Genomic DNA, 24106 nt, shown 5'->3' with positions numbered 1-24106 from the left:
TCCAATGGCCCCGAGGGGTAGCGACCCTGAGTCCAGAACCTCCTCGCACAGACCTGCTGCTTTGGCTGCAGCGGCAGCTGATACTACCGCCGACGCGGAGAATCCCAAGGCCAGAGGACGCGCGATCCAGGCCGCGTCCGCCGCGCTCCTTCCTCTCCGCCCCCTTCACCACCGCCGCCGCCTCCGCCGCCGCCGCTTCTCGGCCCGTTGCTGACCGGGGGGAGGGGAATGCAAAGCTGACATGCGCAGTGCCGAGAGAGCGGGCCGGAAGGCGGAGCCTCGGGCTACGGGTCCCGGAAGGCGCCGCGGGCTCCGGACCTTAAAGCTCCAGAACGCCTCGCAGAATTTCACTCTCCGGACACTGATGCTTTGAGGGGGGCAGTGCTTGTAGCCCGAGAAGTGGGCCTACGGGTGAATAAAGCGTAGCAGTGATAGCCGCCTAGAAATCTCAAGAAAAGGCCTTGGGCGGAAACCACTTATCCATAAAATTGTGGACTCCCTAAACTCTGGTCCTTTTTAAATACGACCTAGGCAACATTTCTCTGCATGCCTCTAGCCACGTGGTCCCATAGAGCATGGCCACCTTTAGCTTCCGGAGCACCAGCTCAGAGTGATGACAATTTGAACCCTAGTGGAGAGGGTTGGGAACAGCGTGGGCGGTTCCGGCCAGGGGGCCGGGATTATGTAATTTTCCCAGCAGCCCCACCTTGTCTCAGCTGGGCGGGGGAGGAGGAGGTCTCGCGCGGTTCCCGAGGCTGCGTCCCGCCCCCGCTCCCCAACTGCGCGCAGGCGCGGACAGTCCGCACGCATTCTACGTAACGGATAGCGGAGGGTACGTGAAGAGTGGCTCAGCGTGACTGAGCTACCTGGTACGGCTGTGTCCTAGAGGGATCGGGAGTGGTGAAATCTCGGTGATCGCGCAGGTGGCGGCCGGGCGGAGAAACGACGGCTGCAGGAGCGCTTGGCTAGGTTCTAGCCGCCGGTACAGGTAGGAAACGGGCCATGACGCGTTAGTCGGTGGGGCCGGGCCAGACCGAGCGGTGACTTTTAAGTTGCGTGGCCTACTCCGGTCCTGATTCCCACCCAACCCCCCTGTCAGGCTCAGGGTGACATGGATCGCTTCTTCTCACCTCTGCTGACCTTAAAAACAAAAGACAAGCTTTGCCCACACCAAAGCCCATTTTCTTTTGGTCTTCGAGGTTGGAGTGATTTTAACGGTTTTTGAGAACTTACCCGCAGAGCTGTGGGCAGATGCCAACTAGAAGGGCAAAGTTACAGGAAGCTTAAAGTGTGCAGCAGGAAGAATGGAGTATGGCCGTTGGGATGAATTGACTCTCCGTGGAAAAACCCTGGTGGTTTAACAGAAGCAACAATTTCTGTGGCCATTTCTAACATAAAAGTATTTTTATCCAACGGGTGTAAAGAGACACGGGAATGTCTGCATGTTTTCCAGAAGTCTCATAGTCTGGCAGTTGTCAGAAAGGCCTAATCTGAAACGACAACAAGGAGTGATTTCTCCACTTCTTCCTCTTTGGTTTTTAAGTCCAGATCCAGTTTTGGAGAGACTGCCTGGTGAGCTAGCAGGAGATAATCAAACCAGACTTGTTAGTGCTTGTGTTCCCTGCCCCAGGACTCTCAGGACTGGGTGGCCTGGCAGGGAGTTGTGCTTTTGAGAAATGAAATGACAGGTGCAGCTGAGAAACTTCTCAGAGGGAAGGCCAAGGTATAAGTGACTTGGATAATTTTAACCTAAATAACCTTGAAGGCGGCTTGTTACAGTGATGAGTTTTCTTCAAATGTTTCTATGGTGTGAACATTCTAAGTGGAAGTTCAATTGGAAATGAACAGACTTTTTGGCAGTTAAGCAAGTTGACTGTGCTAATGTTAATCTTTATTTGCATCTATTTGAAAAAGTATAAAACTGGGATCTGAAAAGGGAAGCACTAAAAGTTAAGGTTTTTAAATCTTAAAGGGTGTTCCTAAGGCACAGGGGAAGGAAATAATGAGAACTAGTATTTAATGAATACTTTACATGTGCCAGGCACATATCTCCTGTAATAGCAACTACAGCCCTATGAGGCATGTAGTGAATGGATATCCCTTTTTTGTATGTGAGGAACAGGGAATTTTAAGTAATTAGTTTAAGATCATATGACTTGTAAATGGTAGGGCTGATGTTTTAAACTAAATGTAACTCCACCAAAGTACATACTCTTTTTCATATTTCTTCCAATTTTGACTATAATAAAGATAATTAAAGGAAGCTAACAATGTTTGGAGACACATCACAAACCTCTTTTGAGGTTGGTGTTGAGAAGGCAACTATGTTTTTCCATAAAATGTCCCCTGGTGCTAACTTTAAAGATCAGATATTGGAAAGGATTAGCCTGTCCTTTATGGCATTTCTCAAATCATTTGTGCCTTTCAAATTTTATGAACTTTGTTCAGTTCTGAGTATATTTCTTGAGCAGCCTTGCATTGCAAGGTATTAGGCAATAACCTTTGATTGAACTGATTCCTTTAATAATTTACAGTGTTGTTGGGGCACCTTGGTGGCTCAGTCACAAGAGCATGAGACTCTTAATCTCAGGGTCATGAGTTCAAGCCCCATGTTGGGCATGGAGCCTACTTAAAAAAAAAAAAAGAATTTACAGTGTTGTAAATATGAGATATAGAATATTCACTGTTCCAGAGCACCTTGAAAGAGTAGTGTATCGGGACACCTGGGTGGCTCAGTCGATAAAGCGTCTAACTTCGGCTCAGGTCATAATCTCGCAGTGCATGGGTTCAAGCCCCGTGTCAGGCTCTGTCTGCAGCTCAGAGCCTGGAGCCTGCTTCAGATTCTGTGTCTCCCTCTCTCTCTCTGCCCCTCCCCTGCTCACACTCTCCTTTCAAAAATAAATAAACATTTAAAAAAAAAAGAAGAGTTGTGCATACTCCCTTTTGCCACCACTCACCCTGTTAGTACTAAACTCCCTGCATTCTGATTTTCATCCTAACCACTTCCCTGCAGTTGCCAATAATGATTTCATTGTTAGCATTTGGAAATTTCTGGTCCATATCTTACTTGAACTTTCTGCAGCAATTGAAACTGAGCTCTGTTTCCTTCTTAGAAATATACTTCTCCTTTTGACTTCTATGTTACCTCTTTGACCAGAGTCTCTTCTTTTTCTCTAACCATTCCTTACTTTCCCATTCCAGTTCTTAGCTGTAATGATATGTTTCAAGAGTTTTTGGTGCTTTAAAAAAAATTTTTTTTAATGTTTATAAGTGGGGGAGGGGCAGAGAGACAGGGAGACAGAATCTGAATCAGGCGCCAGGCTCTGAGCTGTCAGCGGGGCTTGAACCCATGAACCATGAGATCATGACGTGAGCTGATATTGGATGCTTAACAACTGAGCCACCCAGGTGTCCTGGTGCTTTTTTTTTAAACCTAACTCTTAATACTCCCTGGTGATCTCATCCATTCCTGCACCGTCTCTGTTTGCATCTTAGACTTGTATGCTGAACTCCAGACTTACATTTCAAATATAAGTATTTGAAATACTTCTATAAGTATTATATACAATACTTACACAATATAAGTATTTCAAATACTTCCTTTTCTCCCTCTCTAAAATAGTTATACTTTTTGTAGGGATTTTGTGAAAATCAAGAGATAAATGTTAATCATCTAACATACTGCCTGAACATACTCCAGACTTTTCAACAGGCAGTAAATTTAATTTATTGTCTTCCCCCTCCCGCTTTTTTCTTTATCTCAAGGATGACTTTGTCTGGCTATGAATCAAGCCAAAATTTGGGATCATTCAGATTTTCCTTTCCCGCATCCCCTACATCCCGTCACTGTATGCTGACATGTATAATTCTTAGTATCTGTCAAATCTGTTTTCCTCTTCATTCCCAATACCACTGCCAGTTCAATCTTCTCTGACTATCTCAACACTTCTGCTTTTCCAATTCTTCCTGTATATGAGCTGTCAGGGTTAACTTGCAAATCTGATAGTGCCACTCCTACCTAAATCCTTTAGGTGATTCTAATTATCCAGACTTCTTAGTGTGGTATTTAAATGAGGACCATCATGATCTGGCTCCTGCTGTCCTTTCTAGCCTAATTTCTCTGACTTGGGTCTACAAACCCAGTGCTCTATCATACCAGACTTTAAAATACATTATTTCAGGAGTCTGTGATATAGCTATTCCATAGTCTGCAGCACCTTCTTTCATGCAGGAACCATGCTTTTAGTTTTTAAGAGAATTTTTTTTACAAAAACACATCATAGGAAAAAAAGAAAAAGTAAAGGCAAAATGCTTGTTATCTTACCATACAAAATAATTACTTATATTTATGTCCTTCTAAACCTTTTTGGTTTTGTGTATGTGTTTCTAAAACAACAGGTTTCTCGCTTCATTTGTAACGATTTTTTGTTTATTTTTTTAGTATATGTGCTGCCGAAGCGAGCACTGTTTATTTTTTTGAAAGAGAGTGTGTGCGCAGGGGAGGGGTAGGGAGAGAGGGAGAGAGAGGAATCCCAAGCAGGCTCTGCACCATCAGTACAGAGCCCAATGTGGGGCTCATGACCTGAGTGGAAATGGAGAGCCGGACACCTAACCGACTGAGCCACCCAGGTGCCCTATTTGTAATGATTTTTAATGGACAAAAAGTAAATTTATTTTTTGTATGTGTCCATAGTTTAACCTAAGAGTTGCAAATTTTTTACTATCATAATATTGTAACACATATCCTTGAAGCTAAAGTATCATGCAAATTTATGATTATTCAGGAATCATGTTTTACTTCTCTTGCCATAGTTAATCTGATGTGGTGATATGTTCAATGAGGGTAATTTGATTAGATATGGTAGGATCATCTTCTGAAAAGCAGTAAAAGCCAGAGGAGTTTATAATATTCTGTAGGAATTTGTTAGCCTTTGGTGGTTATTGAATTCTTTTTTTTTTTTTTTAATTTTTTTTTTCAACATTTATTTATTTTTTGGGACAGAGAGAGACAGAGCATGAACAGGGGAGGGGCAGAGAGAGAGGGAGACACAGAATCGGAAACAGGCTCCAGGCTCTGAGCCATCAGCCTAGAGCCCGACGCGGGGCTCGAACTCACGGACCGCAAGATCGTGACCTGGCTGAAGTCGGACGCTTAACCGACTGCGCCACCCACGCGCCCCTGGTGGTTATTGAATTCTTAGGTAACAAAAGTTGTATTTTAGGAAGATGATACAGTTTTTTTGGTAAGAGAAGTAGGGAGCGAGTTGAGATGGGGAGACCATTTAGGATAATACTTTGATTGTTCAGCAGGTGATGGTAACTTGGATTATCATGGTGACTTTGGGAACCAAAGAAGGAAACACAAGGATTAGAATATGTCACCCTTTTCAACAAGTTAAGACTGGAAAAATGGGATTGATATTAATGGAGAAATTCAGGTACCTGTTGATTTTGAGATGATTGTCAGGCAGTAATCAGCAGACTGCAGCCTGAGAGACAGACTGTTTCTGTATAGCCTATTAAATAAGAATGGGGTTTTTTGGTTTTTTTTTTTTTGGTTTTTTGGTTTTTTTTTTTTTTTTTTTTTGCATTTTTAAAGGGTTGTTTTAAAAAAGAATATGCAATTGAGACCAATATGTTGTTCACAGAGCCTAAAATGTTTATTATTTGACCTTGTACAGAAAAAAAGTCTGTAGGACATGAAAATGGATGTGTCTGTTAGAAAATCGGTGCTATAGGGCTGGTGTTTAGATGAGAGATGAGGACTGGAAGTACAGCCTAAATAGATTTGATGGTTTAAATCTAACTACTTTTCGAACTCTAGATCAAATGTTCTCCTTTTTTTGGTAAAGCCTTACCTGTTTGATAAGATGATTTCATTGTCCTCTATGTTTTCATATCATTTGGCACATTTTTGTCACAGATCTGATTTCATTTTATTTGTTGGTTCAGAAACTTATTTGGGTGGTGGAACATCTAGTGTTCTTTTTAGAAAGCTGTGAAATACTGATGAATTTAATTCTATTTATTTAATTACTACTTTAAGTAAGTGATATAAAAATCATAGTCACTGGCCTACATTTGAGAAGCCACTTGAGAAGTGGTTCATATGGTAGGGATTCTGGAGACATAACTGGGATCAAATCATAGCTCTATGCCACTTGGTAGTTGTGTTACTTAGAGTAACTAGTTGTGTTACTCTGCCTCCTTTTACTTGTCTGTGAAATGGGGATGTTAATATGTTACTTTCCTCAAAGGGTTGTTATGAGGATTAAATTAGTTGCTTTTTGTAAAGCCTTTAGGACAGGGCCTAGAACTTTTGCATATTAAACATGTGCTTTGATTATTGATGTTCAGATATCCGGATACACACAAAGTTGATCTAAGGATGAGTAGCTTTTCTATCCATGTATTACTGCTAATAGATCAATAGTTGGATCTCATTCTTATTTCATTATACTACTTCCCAGTTCCTATATAAAGCTTTTATAGGCTCTCAAAAACAAAACAAAACAAAACAAAACTTAATACCCAGTGTTAATGGAAACCAACCTAAAGAAATTAAACGACTTGTCCAGGATTTAACAGATAAGTAGTGACACAGTCCAGACTAGTACCCAGATCTCTTGACCCTCACCATTGCTCTTTATATAACACTATTTGAAATGAATAGTATTAAATTTTTTTAAAGCAGGAGAGAATCATAGATGTATTTTTTATTACAAAATTTGGTATGTGCAGAATGGCTGTCCATTAAGGGTTTTTGTTTTTTGGTTTTTTTAACTCATTTTTAAGGTGCAATGAAAGCCTTCCTTGCTTTCTGTGTTGTTCTTTTGGTGTTTGGGAGTGTCTCTGAAGCCAAATTTGATGATTTTGAGGATGAGGAAGACATAGTGGAATATGATGATAATGACTTTGCTGAATTTGAAGATGTCACAGAAGATTCTATTACTGAATCTCCTCAACGGGTGATAACTACTGAAGATGATGAAGATGAGACCACCGTGGAGTTGGAAGGGCAGGATGAAAACCAAGAAGGAGACTTTGAAGATGCAGATACCCAGGTGAAGTTCTTTTTCTTGATTTTTTTAGGAAAGTGGAACCATGGGAAAATTTGTAACTGACACTTTCCCTAGACATTAAAAGTAACACCCAGGGGTGCCTGGGTAGCTCAGTCAGTTAAGCGTCTGACTTCAGCTCAGGTCATGATCTCGTGGTCTGTGAGTTCAAGCCCCATGTCGGGCTCTGTGCTGACATCTCAGAGAATGGAGTCTGCTTCAGATTTTGTGTCTCCCTCTCTCTCTGCCCCTTTCCCGCTCTCACTCTGTAGAGACAGAGTGAGACACTCCCTCTCTCTCAAAAATAAATAAACGTTTAAAAAAAAAAAAGTAACACCCACATCTAGGGAGTGATATCTTACCCTCTGGTATCTTTATTTTTGTTTGGTAGGTGGAACTCTTCTAAATGTTTTTGGTAGGTTCCCACCTTTTACATTGATGGAAGAATGGATTGTATTTTTCTCCTATGGAGAGCCTGGCTGGAAGGGGTAGTGAATACCATGTGTGGGTGGGAATTGTATCAGAGTTGAAATGCACGGAGAGTTATCATTTGTTACAAACATGGAATATCTGTGTTCTGTGCTGCTGCTTACATGTTCTGTTTTCCTCTACAAATACTGCCTACAAAAATGAGATGCAATTGCTGGCCACATTTGTAGGGGGAAACAGATTGTGTTTCCTCGTTTTTGTAGGAGGGAGATACGGAGAGTGAGCCATATGATGATGAAGAATTTGAAGGTTATGAAGACAAACCAGACACTTCTTCTAGCAAAAATAAAGACCCAATAACAATTGTTGATGTAGGTATACAGGATTCTGAATTCCAAACTAACCAACAAAATATCTGGTTGTCATTAATCCCAGAAATATAACTAGTGACATGTAGGTGGTGTTGATGTAATGGTGGGAGCTGTGAAAGAGTTTGTCATCAATTCTTCTGATAAAACCACACCTAGAGAAGCAACCCCTACGTTCTTATTCTGGCCCTCCTAGTTTTATTTATCGAGGAATGATAAGACTAGAAACTGGATTTATTTGGGGTGGGACTCAGAATCAAGTTTAATACAGAGGGCTTTCCAGCTTTTCATTCTGTTTGATTGTTCTCACATTTCCTTAAAGAATCTTTTTGAGGCTGACCTAGAAAACAAAATGGGCATATTTTTCAAAGTATACTATGATCAATGACAGTTACCTAAATTATCCAGTTCTCTTTATGGGTTTTTTTATTCTCCTTTATCCCATGAGTTGGATGGACTCCATCTCCTTCAGCCTCAGCCAACATTAAATGGAATGATTGTTCATCTTTAGGTTCCTGCACACCTCCAGAACAGTTGGGAGAGTTATTATCTAGAAATTTTGATGGTAACTGGTCTGCTCGCCTACATCATGAATTATATCATCGGGAAGAATAAAAACAGCCGCCTTGCCCAAGCCTGGTTTAACACTCATAGAGAGCTTCTGGAGAGCAACTTTACCTTAGTAGGTAAGTTGGGCCAATACAAATCCAGCTCCATGCTCGAACGCCACCTGGTAAGAACTATTTGTTGCCCTCAGTATAAGCCTCTAACTGCTTTCATGGACTGCTGAAGAGGATGCTTTTTTTTCCTCAAGGATCCCATTTTTATTAGGTTGCATGTACTGAATTAATTGCATTTATGAAGTAATTTTCTAATTTTTCATTAGTCAGTAAGGAATTTTGACATTTTAGGTAGCTTGATAAATGCTTTCAGTTCATCTTTTAGAAATCCCTTAGAATTCCCTCAAGTTCTGGGAACTTTAGTTTTGGATCCACTGAGAAGGTACGTACTAACGTACCTTAGAGGAACCCCTGGACTTGTGTGGCCTAGAGAGTAAAGTGAACTCAACCCACCTTCACCTCAGTTTGACCTTTCATACTTTGTTTCCTTTCAGTAAGCAAGTAAGTATCTATCTGCTCAGCTCTTTAGCAGATTGCCTTTTTGTTATATTAGGTCCTTTGCATACATTGTTTCTTACTTAATCCTTGTAACAACACTTATTTGGAAACAGTTTCTGTTTTCTAGAGGAACTAAAGTCCAAGAATGTTACAATTTGTCTAAGCTAGTACATTGCAACATGATACTAGAACATAGTCTACCTGCTTTCAAAGTCTGTGCTCTCTCCACTGTACCATAGTATTTCAGAGTACTTTTTGACTTGGAAATTAGGAAAAAAAATAAACAGCCTTTAATGCCTTCCACTTCCCCTCATGTGTTTTCATTTGGTGTGTCAGTCTGCTTTACCTTGTGAGGTCGAGCAATTTCTTTTGTACACTTAATGGATTAAATGAAGGGAGGAAATGATTGGAATTTGAGGTCTTTCTAGATCTAAAATACAACTCAATGCCAATGTTACCATGTTGCTGTTGGAAAAGCACATTTGGTTAAAGTTAATCCATAGGATACACAAGAGGGAGTGGTGAATAGTTTGTATTAATGGTATTTTTTATTTACTGCATAGGAGTTTCTTTTTTCTTAGTTTTAACTTTTGACAGACATTTAAACTGACTTTGCTCCATTTTGTATCTAATTCTGAGGCATTTATATTCCAATCAGATCATCATTAATAAGTCATCTTGAGTCCATAATTTAAAAAAAAATTTTTTTTAAGTTTATTTATTTTGAAAGAGAGAGAGCAAGCAGGGGAGGGCAGAAAGAGGAGGAGAGAGAATCCTAAGCAGGTTCCATGCTGTCCGTGCAGAGCCTGTGAGATCGTGACCTGAGCTGAAACCAAGAGTCAGAGGCTTAACTGACTGAGACACCCAGGTGCTCCTTTAAGATTATATTTTTAAGTAATCTCTACACCCAACATGGGGCTCGAACTCACAACCCCAAGATGAAGAGTTGCATGCTCTACCAACTGAGCCAGCCAGGCACCCTGGAGTCTAGTTTTTTTTTGGTGGAGACAATAAAGAATATTAAAAGGAATGATGCCCATCTGTTGTAACATATGTCCAAAGAAGAGTTCTGTAAGATAGCAAAGTATTGCTTCACTAAAGGTATGATCATTTGGGGGTCAGAATGGAGGAAGATGTGGTGATTAGGCCCCAACATTCTCAGTGAATCACATTAAGTGGGTTTACCCCTAGGGGATGATGGAACTAACAAAGAAGCCACAAGCACAGGAAAGCTGAACCAGGAGAATGAACATATCTACAACCTGTGGTGTTCTGGTCGAGTGTGCTGTGAAGGGATGCTTATCCAGCTGAGGGTAAGTACAGAATTTCTGGTACAATGTATATCTTCCTTTAATTTTTCTCCAGTATGATTCCAAGTCCAAATTCAGTGTCTTATCCTTTCTTTTTTGACTAAATTAGGTCTAAAAATTATCTGTCTACTAACTGGTAAATGTAGAGTATATTTGATAAAACGTGATTCCCCTTTCAAGGTCTTTTCTTTATAGTAATAAAAGTTGCAACTATTCCCTTGTTTTCTCAGTTCCTCAAGAGACAAGACTTACTGAATGTCCTGGCCCGGATGATGAGACCAGTGAGTGATCAAGTGGTATGTATTTTTAATAGTTTTCTATGTATACATTGAATTCTTAACTTCTTAGAGTCTATTCCATTCCTTGCCTGGATTGTTTGAATTTCAGGCAACTTGTGTCCCTTGCCAAAAATGGACCTTTTTCTGTTTCAACAGATTACCTTCTACTTAGGGTGCCAACTGTGAGGAGTGGGAACATGTGCTTTTTGTAGGGAAGGAGATAATACTGTATCACTAGGTAGGTTTGCTGAGTCAGCCTGGATGATTGCGGGGGGGGGGGGGGTATAGTTGTCACAGACAGTTTGCCCTCATGTCTTACTCTGTGCCTTGTGTATGCTTTTATCTTGACAGCAAGATGGGTTTCTTTTCAAATATTTTTTGCTTCAAATAATACGTCTTTGGCTGAATGAGCTTAAATTGTGATCTGGGGACCTTATTGTTTGGTATACCTTCTTCCCTTTATTTAAATCAACATGTTGATCTGCAGATTGTGTCCTTTGTCAAAAATGCCACATGCCCCCCTCTCCATTCATTCAATAAGTAAGTGCTGCCTCCCAATGCTACAAGAATCCAAAATACAAAAAAATACAGTCTCTCATATATACTAGTAGAACAAGAAATGGCTGCATATATGTCAAAATACAAAGCAGTATTTGGTTAACAATTGCTGTATAAGTAATATAATTAGATACTTTGAAATGTCATTGGATTGGGGTACTTGGCTGGCTCAGTCTGGAGTGTATGACTCTTGATATTGGGGTTGTGAGTTCAAGTCCCACATTGGGCACAGAACTTGCTGGGGGGCCAGGGGGAGGTCATTGGCTTGAAACTCATTTTAAAGGTCTCATTTTTAGTTGCAAACCTATCTTTTATTCATTTAATTTTTCTAATATGGCCACTGATTGTTCAATCTACTAATTTTTAGAGACTCATCAGTTAAGAGTCCTGTCATTCTTTCTCCTACTAGTTACCATCTGATTAGGTAGAAAGGGAAATTTTGCTGCATCTTCAGCTATCTTTTTGTGGAAATTCTTCTTTAGAGTGTTGTTTTAATCCTTTTCAGTTCTTCCCTGAGGTAGATTTAATCTCTTTTCCCTCAGCCAGCAATCATTTTATCCCTTTTTTTCTGCAAAGATAAACAGCCTCAACAAACATGATTTTCTATATTTTTTAGTCCTTTTCCTGGGTTTGTTTGTTTTTTTTTAAGGTGTTGTTTTGTGTAATTTCTGCTCAACAATGGAAAAGCAGAAAATCTTTCCTTTTATAGCTGCCATCTTGCCAGGTCTTTGCTATATTTCTGTACTAACACTTCCCTTCGAAATACTGATCATTTTTGGCCCAGACGTTTTAAAATATGATTAACATGACAAATAGTGTCATGTTTTATCATACCAGGCTCTTTAGGTTTTTTTACTTTATCTCCCTGGTCCAATGCGTTTATTAAAAACTATTTACCTATCTCTGTGGTATTTTCCAACATGAGCAAGCAATTCTCTGATTGTCCAGATACCAGCTGTTTATGTCCAGCAATTCAGTTCTATTCACTTCTGATACTGTATACTTGGAGTTAGTGCCAGATTCCACAAGTTAAAAAATCTCAGTCCCATAAGACGGCTCGCACTATAGATGCCAGTTGCAAGTCCCAGGCCATCGTACTTCTGATTACCTGGCTATAAATCAAGAGTTTCTTGGCTCAGTTGGTAGAGCATGGGACTCTTGATCTTGGGGTTGTGAGTTCAAGACCCATGGTTGGATGTGGAGATTATTTAAAAATGAAATCTATTCAGGAATAGCCACATGGAAGAGAGGCATCAGGTAAGGTGTGGGGGTGGAGGTGGTGTGCAGAGCTTCCAGGCTCTCTTTGGATTGTACTGCCCTCCCAGCAAATCTAAATGTTCGGCAACTTGAAGTTCTAGAGCATGGGGTCCTCTTCTCAGGGTCATTTAGGTGGTTGGCAGAAGTCATGTCCCCATGGTTGTTAAGTTCCCAGTTTCCTACTGTTGCCAACTGGAAACCATTCAGCTCCTAAAGGCCATTCTGCAGTCTTTGGCACATGGTTCCCCCCATAAGCCCTTTCCCACTTCAACTTTTTTCTTCAACTAGGGCCCTGTCCCTTTTGAGTTGAGGGCTCACTTGGTTAGATCATTCCAGGATAAAGTCCCTTTTGACTAACTCGGTCATCTAATCAGCAACCTTCTGCCACACGACACAACATAATCATGGGAATGATATCCATCATTTTCACAGGTTCCTCCCATTCAAGGGGAGGATGTACACACCAAGGGGTGGGAATCTTGGGGGCTATCATAGGAAACTAACAGGTGAGTTTTGTAATTGTTTTTAAAGCAAATAAAAGTAACCATGAACGATGAAGACATGGATACCTATGTATTTGCTGTTGGCACTCGGAAAGCCTTGGTGCGACTCCAGAAGGAGATGCAGGATCTGGTATGTTGTTCCAACTCAAATACATGTAAAACTGTCCCTCTTTATTACATAGACATTCAACTTGAGGGCATAGGGTATTTAATCATATCGCTTGAATCGTTAAGCACCACTTTGAAAGAGGTCAGAACATACTCTCTTGAGAAAGAAAGTTTGTTTATAATAAAATGTCATGTCTTATCTTCAATTACTTCTTCCTCTAGAGTGAGTTCTGTAGCGACAAACCTAAGTCTGGAGCAAAGTATGGACTGCCAGACTCCTTGGCCATCCTATCAGAGATGGGAGAAGTCACGGAGGGAATGATGGATACAAAGGTAAATGCAATAGAAGACATAACATTTGCAGACCTCAGCATTTACAGGCACAAGTCCTTCATTTTATGACAATGCTCTATTCCTTTCCCTCAAAAACATTAAAATACCTTCTTTAAGCAATAGATTAGTTTGTCAAAAAAGATAGCTTGATTAGTCAAGTAAATCTCTCTAAACCAAGAGCAAGTTATTCCTAGGATTGCTAGTGGCTTTCAAGTTTTTTGTAAAAGGACTACAACATTAATCCTTATCACCATGGCATTTAGTCCATTTTTTTTTTCTATTGATTGTGGAATGGTAGTAGCACATCTCAGTATCTTAAAAACACGGAGTAGCTTAAAGACAGTTCTCATGTAAGTTCAAGTTGATGTGCTTATGAAGACTCCCCTGAAACTATTTTAGATTTTATCTTCATGCTTTCATTCTTGTTTGGAACATTATTTTGAGACGTATTTTCAGCTGTTCAATAAGAAATTCGATCATTGGTATGACCAAAGAAAGATGCTATTTTCATCATAGGCATCCCTTATCTTAAATTTCATTTTTTAAAAGCTTTAACCTTAATGCCATTTTGAAAAAGTAAGGAGGATTAAAAAGTGAATATCTTTATGAAAAAAAGGGAAATGCATCAAACCCTACATAAAAAAAAATTTTTTTTCTTTATTTCAGATGGTTCACTTTCTTACTCACTATGCTGACAAGATTGAATCCGTTCATTTTTCAGACCAGTTCTCTGGTCCAAAAATTATGCAAGAGTACGTATGAGATAAAAATATTGAGATTAACTGTCCCCGCTAGCTTTCTGTGTTGAAACACCCACAAGGTGCTTCTGCAGTTTTTCTTGTCGAATGAGGGAAGTTGATGACAGGCATCCTAAGTTTTCCTTTGCTTGGACTGCATGTGTCATGAAGGTAACTGAAAACCTATGGGAGACAAGCCTCCCAGTTTGCTGTGTGTCACCGAATGTATGCACCAGCCGCTCAGTGAGGTGTATGATAATCTTACAGAATGGCAAATACTAAGAAAATGTAATTGCTAATCTCTTTGTCCTTTGTAGTTGAGATTTTCCTTTCCTTTTTAAATTTCTAATATGAATCTGTGATGTTTGACTTATGTTTGATTGCAAGTCTCTGCATTTTATAGTTCATGGCCCTTTCTGGCTTCCTTCTTTGAATAATTCAGTGATTGTATTCTTTCGTGGTATATTATCAGATGCTGTCAATGTGATAAGAGTTTCTGGCTTTAGAGTAATACTGTTTGAATGTTCACATTCAGGACCCGAGTTTGTTTGAAATCACATCCTGTCTTAGGAGCGCATACTCATTTAAGTTTACCCTTGGTGTAGAATTGGTTCTGACCTAAATTTTTGGTTAGGGGCTTCTCTCTCATAAACTATGGAGTTGGGTTAAAAGCCAATCCAGATTTTAGTTGCGTGTCAAAATTATTCAGGTCCTTATGCCTCTGGATAGTATTGCATCATCCTTGCTTTGCTCAACTTAGTAACAACACTGTGGGCAAAGTATCACATTGTGACATTCATGGAGCCTTTTATGTGTAGGGGGAAGAGAGGAGGGTTGATAGTCAAAGATTACAAAGGAATCTTTGGTGAGTAGGAACTAAATTCTGTATGCTATAGTAGATCATTTATAAATTTATTCTGAGCCCTGACTCAAAATTAAGATGTTTCATTATAGGAAGATAGAAGTTGGAAGTAAAACGTAAAAATCCATCAAAATAAGTAAACATATTCTTTAAAATGCGGGCCTCATACTTAAATACAAGCTCATTTCTGGCTCCCCAGGTAAGAGGAATATATCCCGCCTGGGGAGCATCACTGGAATTCCCAGGTGTACAATGAAGATGACTTGGGAATGCATCCATTAGATAGACGAGTGGACCAGGGGATCTGTAAAGCTCCCTCAGGCTTTGAGATTCTATTCAGCTTTGGGATGCCAAGCCAAATACTGTGCTGATTATTTGCAGGTATCTGATCATCTAAGTGAATTGAGTGACTTATGTGAATGGAAAGTATCTTTCTTATGTTCTAAAATAGCCTTTCTTTTATGACAGGGAAGGTCAGCCTTTAAAGCTACCTGACACTAAAAGGACACTATTGTTTACATTTAATGGTAAGTGTTCTGTGCTTAGCCTGAGTTCTTCATTTTCTGTGAGACGATCTTAAGGAGAGTATTGTTCCCTCCTAAAAGCCACAAAAACTTACCTTAAAATTACCTCCATGCCTCCTTTTTGGTTTTTGGGTTTCTTCAATAAGAGATCCTTTTATTTATTTTAATTTGTTTTTTCCTGCTGCATTTTAGCTGCCTAAGACACTAAGGAGAAAGCCTATTTAAAAACAAAACAAAACAAAAAAAAACACCAGAGTTGGGTGACCCAGAAGTATTAATGCTGCCATTAACTCAATAGGCAAATGGCTTTGTTTTCCAGTGCCTGGATCAGGTAACACTTACCCAAAGGATATGGAGGCTTTGCTACCCTTGATGAACATGGTGATTTATTCTATCGATAAAGCCAAAAAGTTCCGACTGAACAGAGAGGTAAGACCCACAGCCTTTATTATAAGTTGGCACCTTTTATTGTTATTTTCCCCCCAGGGGAGTCAGTGAGCAATGATTTCAGTGATTATATCTTTGCTAGTTTGCTAGTTGACTTGAAAGTACTAAATGGGAATAGTTTTTAAAAAAAATACTAACAGTCGTCTGGGTGGCTCAGTGGGTTGAGTGTCTGACTCTTGATCTCAGCTCAGGTCATGATCTTGTGGTTTGTGGGATTGAGCCCCACGTTGGTCTCTGCGCTGACAGCTCCTTCTCTGCCTCTCTCTCTCAAAATAAACCAACTTAAGAAAAAGAAAAGTAAAAGAATACTAAAGGGGACTTGAAATGGATTGAAATGGATTTCTTATGAAACACTTTGTTTCTTGGGGAAAAGGGCAAACAAAAAGCAGATAAAAACAGAGCTCGAGTAGAAGAAAACTTCCTGAAGCTAACACATGTGCAAAGACAGGAAGCTGCACAGTCTCGGCGTGAGGAAAAGAAAAGAGCAGAGAAGGAGCGAATCATGAATGAGGAAGATCCTGAGAAACAGCGCAGGCTGGAGGTAAGACTTTTCTTCTCCCTGCTTAGTGGTAAAACTAGGATTTATTAGGATACCTATTGTGCCATATTGACTGTTAAGGTAATTCTGTGTAGGAATGTACACAGACTTAAAGGTTTAGCATTTTCTCAGTACTTGGGATATTATTAGTTACTTGATAGCACTATAAAGGAGAATAAATTATCCTTCCTTTTCAAACCATCTTAGATTGAGTCTGTGATCCTGGAGGATGATATAAATGATCCTTTCCCCAGCACAATTCCATTTTGAAAGTTCCACTATGATTTTTCAAGCCAAACACCTAACTTAAGTAGAAAGAAATTAGGAATTTTAATGGAAGCCAGTACGTGTCCAAATATATCTTGTTTTATGAGATTTTTAATTTGATTATAGAATTAGACAATTCTAATATTTTTGTTTGTATTTTTGTTTTCTATTTTGTATGTAACCAAAATCTCAAACTCAAGAGCTTTATAGGTTGTGGTATGTTTTAAACATCAGCACAGTCTCACATTTTTTTGAAATAAGATGCCATAGTCCAGCTCTAAATTTTAAACCTTGTGAATGCTGGTCAAAAAAAAAGAGAGAGAATAAAGTTCTGGGAGATGTGAATTCTAATGAGAATAATCTCGAGAACTGAAGAAAATCCTTAGAAATGAAGGAGGCCTGCTGCCAAGAAGCAGTGAGGCTGCTGAGGGGCACTGCAGTTGCAGTGGTGTCATTAATGCCGTTGAGTACAGTCTCCAGGATACCACAGGCCTCCTCCCATTTTATCCTTTCCACCATTTTTCATTTGATTTTGTTTTCCTATAAAAGCAGTGTTAACGGGACACCTGGGTGGCTCAGTTGGTTAAGTGTCCAACTCCTGATACCAGCTCAAGTCGTTGCTTTTGCGGTCATGAGATTGAACCCCACATCAGGCTCTGCATTGACAGCACAGAGCCTGCTTGGGATTCTCTCACTCTCTCAAAATAAATAAATTAACATTAAAAATAAAAGCATTGTTAACAATGATGGTTCGGTTCTTTGGGGTACTTACACAATAGCACAGCTATGTTTGGATAAACATTCAAGCTTCCCACTGCTGCACTGGTAAATAGTTTTTCCTTATCTAATGTTGAAACCTAACATAGTCAAAAGTTCCCAAACCACCAATTTTACAAGTCACCCTTTGAAATGTAATTTGTTATGCTGTCAATAACTGTCCATACTACGTGCTTCTGTTTTCCCTATTCCATATCTTCTCAATCCTATACCAATAGGGGAGTATATTTCTCAGCACATTTCTACCCCAAACCTCTAAAAATATTAAGTTTGATGGGGCGCCTGGGTGGCGCAGTCGGTTAAGCCTCCGACTTCAGCCAGGTCACGATCTCGCGGTCCATGAGTTCAAGCCCCGCGTCAGGCTCTGGGCTGATGGCTCAGAGCCTGGAGCCTGTTTCCAATTCTGTGTCTCCCTCTCTCTCTGCCCCTCCCCCGTTCATGCTCTGTCTCTCTCTGTCCCAAAAATAAATAAACGTTGGAAAAAAAAATTAAAAAAAAAAAATTAAGTTTGAGATTACATATGAAATAATCTTTAATCAGTTGTGACCCCTAGTAACCAACAGTGAAGTCATACTTTGGCTTGGCCTCTAAGGTTTCCCTCCGTACAGGTAATAATAACCAGTGACTTTTACCACCAAAATAAGGTGTTTGGAGCTTCTTTTTCTCTTTCTATCTAACCTCGTAATTCCTAAATAAAAATAGGATAAAAATTCCCAATTGAACATTACACATCAAAATATTGTGCTTAGGTTTAACATCTATGCTAATAAGAGATGCACAATTAACATCTCTTGTTAGCCTGAACAAACAAGATCTTAAGGTTTTCTGAACTGCAGTACAAATCCTTGGCAGATACACGTAAATGTGATGATAAAAGTTAAGTTGGTGTTTCCTGAGTATAGGAAAAGTCAGTATTCTGATTTACTGCTTAAACGCTGCTTAAGGCTGCTTAAACGTAGTGTTTAATTTCTTTCTAATTTGAGATTTGAGTTACCTTTACTTCATTTCAAGCTAATTTTCTTTAACCACCATAGATACAAGGAATTTTTATAACTATTTTTTCAAATGTTATTTATGGTACAAGCCTAGGTTTTTGAATAATAATATAGTCAGTATTCTAGTTTTGATTTTTTTTTGTGTGTGCTTAGAACTTTAGATTCCTTTTTTTTTTTTTTCTAGGAAGCTGCCTTGAGGCGTGAGCAAAAGAAATTAGAGAAGAAGCAAATGAAAATGAAACAAATCAAAGTGAAAGCCATGTAAAGTCATCCCAGAGATCTGAGTCCTGGTGCCACCTGGAAGCTCTGAATTCACAGAGAACAAAAAATACCAGTCCCTTTCTCATCTTAAAGTCCAAACACTCCCAAGTGACTAAAAAATCCTTATTTCATCATCTGTTCTGTTTTACAGAGGTTACAGATGCAAGGGAAGGACTCTGTTTCTGTAATTCTCGTCCAAATAACCAAATTATTTTGATTATTTTATGAAAGGAATATATAAGATTTGTGTAGTGTTAAAATATTTTTAAAATTATAACACAAATCATCAGTGCTTTTAGTGCTTTGATGTTTGAAGAAATATCATGACGTTTATAGATATATAATTAGATTGTTGCTTTTTGTTTAAACTGGGTAGTTGCAAAGGCTATGAAGACTGACTCTAAACCAAGATTCCACAAATAACTATTGGAATTGCACAATAAACATTGCTTGGTGTTTTCTTCTGTGTGTACATTAACCTTATAAAAAAGTAAAATTTAGAACACTATATGTGGTAGTGCAATTTCAGGGACTCAAAACATAATGTAGTTCAATGTATGTTTTGTAGGTGGGAGGTGCTGATGACAGTGTTATATCTATAGGGTTTAGGATACTTACATGTACATGGAAAATTCTAAGGATAGGTAGTACAGGAGCACAGTTTCTTCCTTACCTGATACCATGAGCTAATGACAATGTGAATGCTGTATTTAAGTGGGTGTATGTTTTCCTTGAGTAACAAATGCATGAAAAATTAACTGCTTCACCTAGATCAGATCAGTGGTCTATGTGAAGTCACACATGTTTTTCCTTCTTGGTTGTTGCAAACTATTGGATGTTCATAGAGAAGCTCTATTCTCTGTGTATGGCTGTGTCCCTTTGCTTCTCCTTCTGCTTTTGTTTCTTCCACAGTTGAGGCTGGGTATGTTCTTTCAAAGAAATAGCCATGAATATGCATAAATATACTTTTAAAAATGAGCTTTCCTAAACTATTGAGAGTTCTTTCTGCCTCTTGAGGAAGGAACTCTTTGAGGAGAGGCCCATCTATCTGCACGAGCATTTAGCTTGTTCAGATTTCTGCATTTTATAAATGCTTCCTACTAAGAAAGCATTTTTTAAGTCACTGCTTGTACCAGGTAATTTTTGCTGGGGATGGGAAAAGGTTGGGTTTTTGGTGGGAGAGGGGTGGGTGGATATTTTTTTGTTGATGCTTTATGTACAGGTGTGTTCTTAGGCAATAACAAGTTGCTGTGAAAACAGTATGTGCTGCTGCCTTTGTAACTGCATGGAAACTTTCCACATGGGTTTTTCTCTAAGTTAATGCAGAAATGTGTAAACTGGGAGATGCAAATGTAATATTTTTTTTAACAGTTCATGAAATTAAGTTATTAAAATAACAAAAATAACATTTAATTACTTTAATGCTATAGAATTCTAGAATTAGCCTTGTTTTACAAAGTTTAAAATAGGTTTTAGAAATCAAAGTTGATATGCTTAGCTATCTTTTGATTAATAAAAGCTTTCTTAAAGTCCCACACATTTGGACCATGGCAGCTAATTTTGTAATTTAAAGCATTCATATGAACTACCTATGGACATATATTAAACTAATTCACAAAAATCTCAGAGTGCCGCCTTTACTTTTCTGGGGTTGCCCTATTAAAAGTATAAGCTCATAGAAGTGTTCTTTCTGTTCCACGGAAGTCAGCACTGAAATGCTTTTCCTTCAAAAGAGTTGGCCTTGATATTAATCCCTTAGTTGTTACCAGTTATTTTTAGAATGTTTTCTATTTTTAGAGCCATATATATTATTAACAGGCTCCTCAAAGTCCCCCCTCTTTAGTTAAGGCACCATTATCTCTTTCTCCTATAAATGAGAGAATATTGTTGACTGTCACACATTGGAAAACCATTAAGCCCTCCTTTTCTGCATTGCCTGGGCGCTTAGCAATGACAAAACAGGCACTGGCTGGGAAGATAAAGACCTGGCTTTAGTGCCAGCAAAATCAATACTAAGCCCTTGACTTTGGGCAAGTCACCAGCCTCTTTGAGTCTCTGTTCTGTTCCTCTTCCTAGAAAGTAAGGATAGTAATTATTTTCTTTCCTACTCCATAGGTAGGTCAACACTAAGAGGTAATGTGTAAAATTCTCTTATGAACTATAGCACTTTAAAAATGTAAGGTATCATTGTGTCTCCCTCTCTCTGCCCCTCCCTGGCTCACACTCTCTCAAAAATAAACATTAAAAAGAAAAAAAATTTTTTTAATTAAAAAAAAAGGGAGCACCTGGGTGGCTCAGTCGGTTGGGCGTCTGACTTCAGCTCAGGTCATGATCTCACGGTCCAGGAGTTCAAACCCTGTGTTGGGCTCTGTGCTGACAGCTCAGAACCTAGAGCCTGTTTCAGATTCTGTATCATCTAGGACTATTCTCCAAATGGTGTATCTTTGCTTTACTCTCTTTTGCTTACCTTTATCCCAATGGAAACCAAGCAGATCTTCTCAGAGTTCTCTAACTTTAGCTGCAAAATCTGACAGGGTATTTTGGAATGAGGCGTGGATGATATACATTTCTGTTTCCTTAGTAATAGAACCTTTCCCTGTCATGCACTGGCTGTGAAACTCGTTTTTTAGATGGGAAGTAGACCAAAGGAAAACACTGATTGGTATTTCATTCCACCTGTCCAGTGGGAATAGGCAACGTGAAAATTATTTAGAGCAGTGTTCTACAGTGGATTTATTGGTTTTCGTGGGACGAGTAAAATACTGTATTATCCCAGATTCTCTTTCCTTACTGTTCCTATTTCTACTTATCTTGAAGGATTTTAAAGGATGTCAAAGGGAGGAGGCAGCTCTACCCAATAGGAGTGGCTTCTAGTACAGACTGCTAAAACAATAGTGAAAAGTATTACTTTTCTCCGTTTCTGGAGTTTGGTGACCAGCAAAAGATTTATTTGCATTTGGAAGAAAGTGTAATGTTTTAATCTTTGGACAAGCTAAATGCCATCTTCTCAGCTCCATTAACTGAGAAGTAATACCGATTTCAGAAGAAAACTGACTTTTTTTTTTCCCTAAAAGGCAGAAACTTGCATCTACCGTACCACTTTTAATGGCTATTGTGTTTTCATTTTCATCTTTTAAAATTAACTGCCTTCTTTAACTTCATCTATTTGGTCTTATCCAAATAGTATAACTTTTATTTACTTAAAAGACACCCAAGCCTTTTTAAGTGATTAGTTCTGTGGGAAGTTACATTTGGAAATCAGATAGTTCATCTGCCTAGGTTATTGTATCAGTTTTGCTTGAGGGAGAACTCTTAACAGCTTTCCTATCACATTTTGAACTTAAGTGCTCAAATAGCTTTCTTCTGCATCTTTTTTTTTTTGCATGTAACTGTATCACTTAGAAAGTTTGTAGCCAAGCTGGAAGCTAGTTTTCCGCTTTAGGAAAGAGCCCTGGGTTTGTAGGCAGGGACCCTGGTGCGGTCTTAGTGTTTGAACAAGTCTGTTTCCTCCCCTATAAGTGGGCATTATCCACTCTTCCCCCTTCTGAAATGGCTCTTCAGAGGACCTAACAAACACCATGTATAATGTGTTTTGACGTATAAGGTGTTCTACAAGTTAAATAATCCCGCCCAATTTACTAAAACCAAGTATCATGAGCATTTCTCTCACTTGAGTATTCTAGGCAATTGGTTTTACCTTACCTTTCTAATCATTTATCTTGAAGAGGCCATTGCGCTTAGTTTAAACTGGATGCGCAGAGTTCAAAGCAAAACTTGCCCATAACAAGTCAAAAGCAAAGCAGGAAGACTTTGTAAACTCTGAAAGTTGACCTTCCATTAACACTGGTTTTCTAAGCTATCTGGATTTAGGAGATGCTTTCGCAAGGAAAACTAAAGTCAGTGGAAATTTGCTCCCTGAAACAGTCACAAAGTCTGGGCCAAAAGTTTCTCTAGCTAGCTTTTGTGGGCAATCATGAAGATGGTGAGACCTTGGAACCTCCTTACCTGATTAACATCCAGTTAGAAAATGACAGCTGCCTGGCCACAGGGGGTGGGCGGAGCCTCCGTATTCAAATTCCTCATTGTGACGGCTGCATCACTTGGCATCTCTAAAGGCACTGACCTTTCTAGCACCCTCAGTTGCAAAGACCACATGTGAAGGTCTTTTCTGAAGAACTCGCCAAGATTTTGACTTCATTTTCTACCATCTTGCTTTGTCAGTTTAACATCTGCTGCAGAGAGCGCCATCCTAATTTGAACATGATAGAATAGGGGCACCTGGGTGGCTCAGTTAAGCAGCTGTTGATCTCAGCTGGGGTCTTGATCTCTGGGTTGTGAATTCAAGTCCCGTGTTGGCCTCCACTGGGCCTGAAGCCTACTTAAAAAAGAGAGAGAAAGAGAGAGAGAGAGAGTAGTGAGGGCCGTGCTTTGGAATGTTAAAGGACTAGGTAACATCAAAGTGCTGTATGTAAAATTGAATGAGGCCCCGAGGCGCGTTATCAGTCACTAGTCAAAGTTCACATGGAGTTTCAGCATCATTTATCCATCAGTTTGGATGCAGCAGAACTTCTCCCCCATCTTGGAAGTTAGACCAGTACAAATCTGTGTCGAGGGTCAGAGTTGCGAAGAGCCAGTGTTCAATACTTGATGGGCTACCTAATTGTGGGCACACGCCCCACCCCGAGGGTAAGTCACTGGAAAAAACCGCAGTCTCACAGATCTGTCTCACTTGGTTGTGTCCTCCTCTGTCAAGACCAACACAGCTCGGCTTAGGCTTGACGGGTTTCTACAGAACGTCTCTCAGAGTTGTGCACTGGGAAGGATCCAGGGACGTAAAGATCCAGAAGGGGGAAAAAAAGTTCACGTTAGTTGAGCTATTTTTCCTCCTTTTACAAATAAGGAATCTGAGGCACAGAGAAGGAGTGGGTTTCCCCTTTGCAGCTCGTTTGGTGCTGGAAGGGCGTTTGAGATGTCTTCAAAGAAGAGTGCGAAACAGCTTTTTCCATTGAAGTACTGCCACACAAAATGAGAAAAAAAAATTTTTTTTTTTAAGTAGCCAAGTCATCAGCTATTTGCCCTACTCTAGTCCCTCTGACTCTTCATTATTGAAATTATCCTACTTCCTGCTGCAGGGGCGCGGAGGCTCCCGGGAGCTCTTGTCGAACCCCACAGGGCCCACCGAGGACGAGCTAATGCCTTCGGCTTCCACGCACATGGGGAAAAAGATCCCTTCTGTTAGAGACAGACTGCGTCTGATTCCGTCAAGGACCGAGCTAACTCTGAAGCGAAGAAGCGCATTTTACGCGGCCACAAAGGAAGGCCCTCCCCTGGGGCTGGACGCCCCCGAGGCGACGAACCCACCGCTGGGGAGCTGCCCC

At 39.8% G+C, this 24106-nt stretch overlaps 2 protein-coding genes across 2 annotated transcripts in view; one reads left to right on the top strand and one right to left on the bottom strand.

The window, feature by feature from the left end:
• DDX42 (DEAD-box helicase 42) overlaps positions 1-201 on the bottom strand; it is a 41796-nt gene extending 41595 nt beyond the window's left edge. The window contains exon 1 of the mRNA XM_040452064.1: positions 54-201. The gene's annotated coding sequence lies outside the window, so the exon portion shown is untranslated. The remainder of the gene's footprint in view (positions 1-53) is intronic.
• Positions 202-802: 601 nt separating this feature from the next.
• Positions 803-20349, top strand: CCDC47 (coiled-coil domain containing 47). Its single transcript, XM_040452068.1, has 13 exons — positions 803-988; positions 6796-7064; positions 7751-7858; positions 8367-8541; positions 10165-10286; positions 10514-10579; positions 12908-13009; positions 13210-13320; positions 13987-14072; positions 15388-15446; positions 15763-15872; positions 16264-16431; positions 18652-20349. Exons 2-13 carry the CDS (start codon positions 6801-6803, stop codon positions 18730-18732), a joined length of 1452 nt encoding a protein of 483 aa, XP_040308002.1. The 5' UTR covers positions 803-988; positions 6796-6800; the 3' UTR covers positions 18733-20349.
• Positions 20350-24106: the final 3757 nt, after the last annotated feature.

This window comes from Herpailurus yagouaroundi, unplaced genomic scaffold (genome assembly GCF_014898765.1).
Source record: "Herpailurus yagouaroundi ecotype Mexico unplaced genomic scaffold, PumYag 206, whole genome shotgun sequence".
Classification (NCBI taxonomy): Eukaryota; Metazoa; Chordata; class Mammalia; order Carnivora; family Felidae; genus Herpailurus; species Herpailurus yagouaroundi.
This window is presented reverse-complemented; position numbering and strand designations above follow the sequence as displayed.

Excerpts from the sequence above, each read along its gene's own strand:
- CCDC47 (XM_040452068.1), top strand. The coding sequence starts at position 6,801 with ATGAAAGCCTTCCTTGCTTTCTGTGTTGTTCTTTTGGTGTTTGGGAGT. Across the intron at positions 10,580-12,907 it reads GACCAGTGAGTGATCAAGTG|CAAATAAAAGTAACCATGAA; the intron begins GTATGTATTTTT and ends TTGTTTTTAAAG. Across the intron at positions 14,073-15,387 it reads GGTCCAAAAATTATGCAAGA|GGAAGGTCAGCCTTTAAAGC; the intron begins GTACGTATGAGA and ends CTTTTATGACAG.